Source organism: Synchiropus splendidus, chromosome 15, assembly GCF_027744825.2.
Source record: "Synchiropus splendidus isolate RoL2022-P1 chromosome 15, RoL_Sspl_1.0, whole genome shotgun sequence".
NCBI lineage: Eukaryota > Metazoa > Chordata > Actinopteri > Syngnathiformes > Callionymidae > Synchiropus > Synchiropus splendidus.
In genome coordinates, this window is record NC_071348.1 from 8,355,007 (window position 1) to 8,365,481 (window position 10,475).

The 10,475-nt window shown below is 41.9% G+C and overlaps 1 protein-coding gene across 3 annotated transcripts in view; it reads right to left on the minus strand.

The window, feature by feature from the left end:
- The window catches only part of ube2j1 (ubiquitin-conjugating enzyme E2, J1), a 34,300-nt gene that overhangs the window by 19,185 nt on the left and 4,640 nt on the right, over nucleotides 1–10,475 (minus strand). For all 3 annotated transcript variants that reach the window (XM_053887135.1, XM_053887136.1, XM_053887134.1), the window contains exons 4-6: nucleotides 5,526–5,599; nucleotides 2,416–2,547; nucleotides 1,912–1,996 (exon numbers count right to left, since the gene is read on the minus strand). In XM_053887135.1, the coding sequence (XP_053743110.1) occupies nucleotides 1,912–1,996; nucleotides 2,416–2,547; nucleotides 5,526–5,599 (291 nt within the window). The remainder of the gene's footprint in view (nucleotides 1–1,911; nucleotides 1,997–2,415; nucleotides 2,548–5,525; nucleotides 5,600–10,475) is intronic.

Sequence of the window (10,475 nt, forward strand, 5' to 3'; positions counted from 1 at the left end):
CTCTCACATTGTACAGTTGACAACCAGAGGCAGTACGGGCAGCATAGCATTCCGTCAATCATCATCAGCTATGCAGTAGAGTGGTTTGTCAGGTGGAAACCTCCGGCAATTTAGAGCTCGAACTGTAGAACTGCCATACAAAGTGCAAGGAAGAGGGAAAATAGTGTTTTGCTGCGCTAAGGAAGATTCACTGGAGGAAGACTAACTTTATATAGAGTAAAGAAAGGAGTGATAGAAAAAGAAATAACATCCTTCCGTTCAACCAGTGGCCCTGAGAGGACCCTGAAAAGACGGCCCCAGCAGTGAGCCAGATACCAACAGATGCTTTGCACTCCTATAGCATCTGTGGAAGATGACAGAAAATGTATGGCAAATCAGTGGAGGTGTGCTGAAGAGGTATGGAGTGCTACAAAGGCACACCCAAAGGAATTCCATACCTTCTCACGGATAAAAGGGCACGGTGTTCTGTAGCATGTACAGAGCCATCAGTTGGACAGATCTGTACTGTGAGATGGTACCTGTGTAGTATCCATCCCTTAAGAACCAACAAGAATACCATATCTTTTTTTTAGATACCTTATTCAAGAAGCCCCTTTAGAGGCCAAAAAGAGGAGTCCTCCCTAACGTGAGACTCTCACGGCCTTTGGAAAGAACAGATCAGAAAGAAAGCCATGGACAGAGTTAGCGAATGGACACCTGAGACATAATCCCATGAGGTGACTACACAATCTGTTGCTCCGAGCTGTGTACCATGGCCCACAGACCAAGCAACCCTCTTTGTCCTTTGAACAATGAGAATCAAGGAAGTGTGTTGCACCTTTAAAAAGTATGAAATGGGTGTAAAGGAGAAGTGGGTCTGACAGAGATTCCTCCTTATGCCCTGATGCCCTCCAGTAAACGGTTGTCTGTATGCACATTTTATATATTTGATATGATTGTATGCTGTATACATAGTCTCATTGCTTTTCCGGTTTATAATAAATGTTTTGTAAAAAATTTCCACCCTTGAAGCATCCAATGTTAAAAACACACCCACTATGAAGCTGTTACACTGGTCAGCGCAGGATGTTTTCATTTGTTCTGTAAGAGCATTGCTTCTAAAATATAAATTAGAGGCTTTTTGTGCTCACTGTAAACAGAACCACCAACCTGGGTGCTCATCTGCAGTGGTAGCAGCAAACAGATCGAGGTTATTAAGAATGTGTTGTTGTGGTGATAATGATACGCCCTAATGATACTGGGAGTCGGGGAGCTGAGCATCAGTCTTTCACTATTGCTTTTATCGAATTCGCCTTCCATTTGTTTCCTAACCAGCGGCTATCATTAAAGGCAGTGATATTTAAATGGTTTGTTTGCAGTTGGAATTGGGCAAAAGTAAAATGAAGGGCTCAGCCATGGCTGTGACATGTTCGTTCTGCTTCAAGAGGCAGTATTAATGAAGTGTCTGTGCGTGTACAAGTTGGAATAAAAAGTGACATTGATGCCAGCCTTTTATATTTTCAATTACAAAGTGTTTAAGGCTCACAAAACTTTCACATTTCCCTATTGTGTCAACGAAGCAGTTCACCACCACTTCACATTACCATTATCCCGTATTCAATTCAACACAATGACTCCTCAAACTGATAGCAAACAATGTTGCTGTGTGTTGCAAAAACTACTCAGCACAGTCAACACAAACAAAAAAACAAATGATTATGTTTGAATTCCTGTTTGATCAAAACAAGTTCTAAATTTGTAGATTTAAATTACTACAACTATTATTTGACACAACCCATGAGAACAACAATGCTGCATTCTGTGGTGCATTAAAAAAAAATTCCAATTCCATCATACTGGTGGATTTAAATTCATAGAAAGTTGGTATGCATGATAAGATTTGGACCAGGTCTTGTCTCCAGAGGGACTTACTGCTCCAAGACGGCTGCCAGGTCTCTGGATGGTGGCCAGAGATGCTCAAACAAATCTTCTTCCCAACTTCGAATCTTCCGTTAGGCTGGCAGAAAAAAAACAATAAAAGAGGATTTGTCGGTGGAGACACAGAAAAAAACAACAGTTCAAATGTAATCGAAAACTTTGCTACGGAGGGGTACAGCAGTAGGAAACTGTAATAAAAGTTGTGCAGAGAAAGAGGTAAAATAATGCACTAGTGAGGTTATCACACAGCAATAACCAGGACTACTCTTATGAAACCATTGCAATTCTCTTTGATAGTGTGATGGCAACCGTGGCTTTGTTCTGACAACTGCCACTTAATGTGACGCGTCCAAAAATGGCTGTGGGTTAAATGACATGCCGTCTGGTTTCCACTCCTTGATCATCTGATTTTGACGGATTCCTGCTCCGCTCCACTGAATGAATAATGGGATGAGAAAGTGGACTGACACTTGCCCACGGTACATTTTTTTTCCTTACCGTTAGAAGGATGATGCTGGGAGGCTTCATGGGGTACTCCGGCGGCAGCACAATCCGGCCGTGGTAAACGCCCCCATCAAAATCAGAATCGGGGGGTCCACGGACAGAGAAGTGCCACTCAAAAAGGTTATCCTGGAGAGAAAAAAATATATTCAGAAGGACCGCACTCTGATGTCTGATTAGATGAAACTGTGGTTCCAGTACCACCAGTCGCAGGACTGAGATGGACGTCATGAATGGAGGTGGATTTGGGGCCACAAAACCCAGTACAAATTTAAAAAATAATGCAAAATGGAACATTGAAAAGCGCCTTTTGAGGAGGCAGCCGCTGAAAAAAAATTTACGGCGGGGCTGTTAAACCAGTTTCATAAAACATAGATTATAAAAACACAAACAGCAGGACCTTGACGATGGCTGAGAGTACTTACTGATTTTTACAGAAAATAAGCTGAATGTGGGTTGAGCTGAAATCGTGTGTCTCATTTGTCTTGCTCGCCGCGTCTGATATCCTCCAGACACATCCACCTAGGGGCGCTACAACGTAGCACCCCTCAAGCAACATATTTTAGAGTGCTGACTGGATGACTGTATTTTATACTCCTACTGATAATAATTCATTATTAATATTTGGTTCTATTAGAATTAAAGGGGAAGAGAAGTGAAGAAAAAAAATGGTTCATCTAGCCAAGAGGTTAGTAAAGATTCTTTGTGCGGCTCGATAGGTTTAATTATTCAAGCCAAATTTTATAGTCAGTGTTAATAATAGGAAAAAAAACACACTTCACTAGCAAATTTTGTTGGAGATGAGTTTGCTGACACACTATTGAACACTAATTAAAGTTAATGCTGTTCTGTGTTTACAAATAAAGAAGATGAAGAGTTACAATATTTGAAACATCTGTTCAAAAGTTGATCCCAGAATGGCAGTGCTGTAGTCAGTCAGCACAAAAAAAGTGTTATCTGGGAGGGGAGCGGTTGAATGGGTTCTTACAGCAGCTCTGAGCAAACCGGATTTCCTACAGGAGTCAAGAATCGACTGCTATAAAACTTTACCAACACATTAAAGACCTAGTTTGTCGCGTAAAGTATCTCAGAGATTGTTAAAGTTATGTGTGCCTCCTCCCTCCTCTCCATTACCTTTGAGTTTCAATGTGTTTAGTTTTCTGCTGGCGGCGCAGGAGGTGGACTTTGATGTGCAGCGTCATTAGATGGTTTGATCTCCACTAAATGAGGGAAGTAGCGTCTGTTTACGAAGATCCCACTGGAAGAAAATTGTTTTTACAATGCCATTTCACAGGTCTAAGAGGCATTTCCCTCATAAATACGAATGCCCAAATCTGGGCTTTTGTTTTCAGGAGGCATCTTTCGGCTTTCATTATAATAGGCGATAAGATCGGTCCAAAACAACAGTGCACAGATCCATAGGGCTCAAATTGGAGCTCAGTAAATGTCATCTTGCACACTTCTCAATCTCATAGTGCTATTGCACATATCATTTCTCACTTAATCTCTGGGTGGTTGAAGGTCTGCACGCTGGTGAGGTCCAGGCAAAGTTTCATTAATACCAGATCAAGCTACAAAGCCAAAACACACACCCAGTCAGGAGCGTATGTGGCTGAGTGCGCTGGGTCATGTTTACCCAGCACAAAGAGCACCAAAACTGTTAAGTGACCGCTGCATTTTTTTTCATTTCCATTGTTTGTTTTTAATATTTATGAACAAACAAACACAAGGGCTCAGTCAAAGAGTGACAGTCAATATATATATATATATATATATATATATATATATATATATATATATATATATAGTGATCTCACATAATAAGAAGGAGATGAATGTCACCACACCCTTTGTAAAATCAGAGAAACAGGATGTAAAGCATGTCTTACTCCACTGAAGATGAAAGGTGATGAATTTACAAATGAATTTTGAATACAGCTGTCTGGCAAAACTAATGCACTGTGAGTGCACTTGCAGCCATTTTAAAGTGCTGTAACTATAATTGGAGGAGCAGTGAGAATGTAGCCACGGGAGAATTTCAGCATCCTCCGAACGTGTCCTGAAAGTTCAGCGAAGTCTCTGACAGTAATAGGAATGGCTTTGTTCACTCATGAATATACATGTTTGGCTCTCAGCCTGTGACAGCCGATCCACAAATGACTGGCCATGTTTACCGACACGCACACATGGCTCGTAAATTATTTAAGTCAAACAGTTCGGGGCTGTTTCCATGGTTACCCCATGATTCCAAAAGTTTTACATGAGGCGGCACCAGCTTGCTGGTAATTTGGTCGGCCTTGAATTCTTTTTTTTTTTTTTTTTAATATTCATTTCATCTTCAGATTCTCATCACGGCCAGCGGAATGGGGGTCTTCAATGATCAGCTGGGGTGACCACTGCCACATACCAATGGGGGCTGGAAACATATCCACATATTTCACTTGTTCCCTTGGTTAATTGGAAAACCATAATTGTTTGTGTTTGCGGCTCACTATAGAAATCAAATCGGATAAACAGATCAAGCAATTTGTTCAGAGAAAAGACTGGTCTGTACTTGAGTTGTACTCGAATGTGTGTTGCTTCAGGCCTCCAGGAGACTGAATTTTTCCTGTCCGCTGACTCACGGCAATTGGATACCGATTTATGTACTTCATCAGTCTCAAGCTTGCAACCGTCGACTCGTTCGATTTTACCAATTTGCCTGAATACAAACACGACTCCTTGAGCTGACACCGCTCTAATTGTGAGTAATTATACAATTGATGCTGAGCCTTCCCGTGCCACATTTATACAACAACAAAACACCTTTTCTGCAGCTAAATGTGAGTCAGTGGAAACCTTGCGCATTAACATAAAGATCACGAATGAGTGCGTACAAGACCAAACTGACTCAGACTTGTAATTTGTAAACAGTGGGTGGCAATATGAGATAACCAAAAATAAATGCATATTTATCTGTCCCCAAAATTGATTTTTTTTTCCAGTGTTTTTACACAACTGTAGAAGAAGTCTGGGTCAGAACAGACCATTGATATTGAGCTCCAGGAACATCCAGAAGATGATAGAAACCATTTCAAAAGTAAATAACCGTACTGTGATGGGCTTACTTCAAGTGGTTGGGCATGGTAGTGCTCTGTGGGGTCCCTCAGTTCAGCAGCCTCCTTCATCAGACGCTTGACCGCTAGTCAGGGAAAAACACAAGAAATAGACATTTCAGTGGAAGAATTTCTCTGCTTCTTCAGCCCCAAACATGCTCTGATTATTTCCAAAAAAGTCTGCAACCCTGATGGGTGGGACCCCCGCTGTGCAGGCCTAAAATATTCTTGAGGTTGGTAATGTAGCATGGCAGACAAAAAGAGTGGGGGGAGACCGAGCTCATGACACTGCCGTCTCAAAAACCAACAGCCATTGTGGCTATATCTCACTGCAGGGTTATGAAACAAACACACACTTGATCCAGCTGTAGGTTTAAAAATTTAGGCTATATTAAAAAAAGAGCCTCAGGCCAGAGGATGAAAGTTTTATTAATGTGTTGGACCAAGTCCCAGAAGGAATATGAAAGAATATTTTCAAAAGAAAAATTCTCAACATAATTCAGATGATGACTTTTGCTGTAAATACTGACTTTAATTACACAAAAGTGCCCCCGTTTGTGGCCATACCAACTACTCCCCTGCAGTGAAGCTGCCACTAGTAATTTGCTAATAATATTTATGGGATACTTCACAGAAAACTGACCTCTTAAAATATAATAAAAACAATGAAAGGACAGTTGCAGTCCCCTAACCAATTAGGTAAGACCTCACCGATGTGCAAAATCCAGCATAAAGCATCCCTGTTTGAATTTAATTTACATGCCTAAATACAAAAAATATATGAAAAGACAGTCATCCTTGTGTTTGTGGGCTTGTTTTCCTGCACTATTATTGCATTTCTCATTGACCAAAAACACTTCTGAGTATTGTCCTGGTCACAGACAAGCACTTGTCTGGCCAAGTGTATGCAGATCTTCACCTCCTGATGTTAAGATGGGTGACAGATGCTGTACCATACAGATAGAGGACCAGTTTGGCACCATAAACACAAGCTCACACACTAAATCCGGCTCAGGGCAAAGATAGTAAACAAGGTTGTGTTTTAGGGGTCACTTTCTACCCACAGCTATGCTTTGATTAACCTCAGTTACTAACATTCCCCAAGTACTGTAGGGAAAAAAAAACATCTGCCGGCCCTATCCCTGATGTCTACACTCCGGTTGCAGCATGTTAATCTGAACAGGAAATTGTTACAGAAGTTAATGTTGACGGTCATGACGATTCCTGAAAAACCACACGAAGAATCTGGCTGGCGAAACACAAGGCCCATGATCAATCACAGACAGTATGTGTAGGACAGACACTTAAAAAACTGGAGCACTTGGGAATTTGAATTTTATTGCTGATCACAGGACAGATAAAGCACTGCCTTTGGAGCTCATAAACGGTGGCATCACGTGAGAAGGACCTTGTACAAGGGGGATTCTTTCATCACTCTTTGAAAGGAAGTAATGAGGTAGAGACATCAATACCCGGCAAAAAAAAAAAGCATGACCGAACAGCACCAACACAAACTGAGCCCTCCTAGCTATCTCACATTCCACAAAGAGGCACCCACACAACATTTGGACACCTAGTGGCAAGCTGCAGAACAGCTTGCACACTGACAGTGACGCCTTTCTAAAGATAGCTGAAAAGCATTGGCACACGCAGAAAAAATGACATCCCATAGGAATCCTTGAGTTACAAATCTAGTCCCAAAAGTGGGGTTTAACAAAGTGTTGTTCTTGTGTTAATAACAGCTGAGGTATCAGCCGTGGTTTTTTTGTTCCTACTTGGGTTACTACTCCGCCTCTCAGCTGCCAGTTGGCTGCCCCAGGAAATAGAAGGGCCTGCAAATGGAAAAGTGATTGTGAAAGAGACAGTGGAACTAAAAGGTATTCATGGAGGCAAAATTGGCTTAGAATCCAATTGAGCACGGGTTGGGAGTGAAGACTTCGAAATGAACACAGGAAGAGACTTTGAGAGCGAAAATAGGTGTGAGCTGTGGGAGAAAATAACAGAGGGGGAAGAGTTGTGCCGCAGAGTGAGGCAGTGGAGCAGAGAGATGCTCTGACACCACACAGCGTCCGGGCACTTGTGCTGTCAGTTCCTGCATCGGGACATTTTCAGTGAAGACATGAACCAGCTCCGGTAATTCTCAGTGGACTGACAAAGAGAATAAGGTGTCTGTGATTGCTGTATATGTTGTTTTTTTCACTCTTACTCTTTTGTTTACACACAAGAGCCAGCAGTGGTCTTCAAGTCTTTCTCTCTCCGGAATTGAATCTAAAACCTCTATTTCATGTGGAATGGTTGATGTCTTCAAATTCACCCATCTGCAGGAAATCAGACAACAATTCAGCATTCACATAGTCTCATCTATCACTGCGGGAATCACTGCAGGTAACACACAAAAGAATGAATAGGTCAACACCCGAAGTTTTGATGGCACATTAGTGAGGATTCTGAACAGTGTCCATCAGATGAAAAACTGAGTCAGAGTATAGCATCACAAATGGAGGGTAAGAATTGAGGCATGAGTAAAAGCAAGGGGTTGGATTTCTTGACCCGTTACTAGAGAAGAAATTAGTTCCTAACTACTGACAGAAGCTGAGGTGAGGAAACGCAACTCTGAGCACAGAGGTGAACGATTCACAGACAGGAGGGGAGCTTTGAAACTGCTAATTGATATATGCCAGGCCGGTTAGTTATTTCAAAGAGGAAAGACTTAAAAAGCAGCTTCATTACAGTGGCTTCCCTCAGTTTTTCAGTGTAATTCTTTTAGTCCTCCTGGCATTAAAGGATTTTCTAGACAGTATGTTCATTCTAAACAGTGGATCAGCGCTGTCCATTTCATGGTTTAGACAAGATGCTTGGAGTAAAACAACGATTTCCTCCCAATTGTTTGACCATAAAAGACAGAATTGTCTCCTATGAATTCCCTACACATTTGTAAAGGTTTGGACTTATTGTCGCTTGCTCCATGTCACGCCTTCTTTCCACTCTTCAGTCACCACCTTAAAACACGTAGCAGCTTGAAAATCCAGAAACATTGAAGGGCATGATTCACTTCATGTGTCTCCATACAGTTAGTTCAACTCCAGTATGTGACACATTCAGGAAGCTAAAGGCGACAACAAACCTAATGCAAGGACTTAATTGTCCTGACAGCTCGGGACTCCACAACGCCTCCCCACATTGCCTCAGTAGAAGCCACCAGCAATGCCCTTTATTCATAGCTACCAATCACGTGGCCAGCACCCACATCTCAGGTCTGACATCATTGGACAGAAACTAAACATCCAGTGAGTCCAAGCTACAATATGTAAGAGAATGAAGTCCTGTTTTCAATTTCAGGCTGTCATGTAACTGTGGTCGGAGTCACTATGAACCAGAATCTCTTGGGGGTACTTCCAACACCCTATTGAAGTTATGCTGTGAAGTTTTAAGGCATTTGTGTAGACGACTGACAAAAAAAAAAAAAAAAAGTGCGTAGGCCCAGTTTAACAGTTCATTGATCTATAGGCAGAGGACTTTAAGAGACAACCACCCTCTGATCTGCTGACCTCCCACACAAACAAGAACCTTCATCTTTACAGAGCTGCAAAGAGCTTTAGTGGCGCTTGTTGCTGGAGGCACAATGTCCAGACAGCTTTGTAATTTCACAGTCTGTGAATGAAAAAAATGAGGTAGAAGAAAATATTTTAGGTCGGGGGCTCAAACTTTAGTCAGAAATCCAAATATTGCCAAGCGACCAATGGATGGATGGATGGGTGGGTAGGGTGGGTAGGGTGGGTAGGGTGGGTAGGGTGGATGGGTGGATATGAGAGTCTTGATATATTCAGGTTATCCGTCCTCTCCCTGCCCACCAGCAAGTCATGATTCCACTCCAGGGAAATCCATCATGAGCCCAAGCAGTAGAATCATGAGCACTCAAGGGTGTGACAGCCTATCAAAGCCAGGACAGACACTTCTGGAAAACATGTGAAAAGCCAAGCCAACATGTAAACTTATGTGGTTGAAGATGCCGTTGGGTTGATGATGATTTTACAATTCACTAAACATAGTTGGAACTGAAGGACAAGTCACCATCAACACCATCAGCGTCCATTTTCTGGCTGTCACTTTGACATGAAATCCTGACAGTATTTAAGTCCACCGCCGTGGAACACCATGTACAGGCCTAAACTTCCTTAAGTTTAAGTGAAAAGACCATGAGGAAAACATAAAGCCTCTCCCTTCTTGATCTTTTAATCTGCCCACTCATACATAAAAAAAAAATCGAAATGCCCCAAATTTTTGGCCCCTTGCAGTGAAAAAATTACATAGTAAGCTCTCTTAAGCTGCACACCAGTTGTTCATACTTGACTTAGCTCGCCACAGTTGCATCAGATGGCTACATTTTCCATCAGTCCGAGAAGTAGAATGAGGACACATGCCAAAAATAATTAATTCCCGACATACTGAATCTGGAGAGAATAGGTGACAGTCAATCTGTCTAGATCCTGACATATTCAAGTGACAGTTCCTCTTATCCATGTCCATTTTTGGCTCTTCCTTCCGGAGTGACTGAGGCGAGTGGAGAGGGAAAAGCCCTATCCAAAAAAAATAAATAAATAAAAATAAAGGGCTTGTGGCCTCTGGTCACTATCGCAAGGCACTTGGGTGATAATCCTTGGACACCAAATCATCTTACGCAATACACATTTGGAGTTTATGCAGTAAGAGATGAGTCACAGTCAAGCCAGAAGGCAAAGGGGAGACATTGTTGCATAATTGCAAGATGTTCAAATTTTGCTTATACTGATTTCATTGCTGAAATTGGTGGCCACACCCATCGACAAAAATGAGTATCGAGAACTTGAAGAAATAACAGTTCCACTGATCACACTGAGCATCTACCATGTTTGCCATGTCTCATGTAGTCGCTGTGGATGCTTATAACATTACATAGAAATAATCAGCTTGAGTGCAGCAACT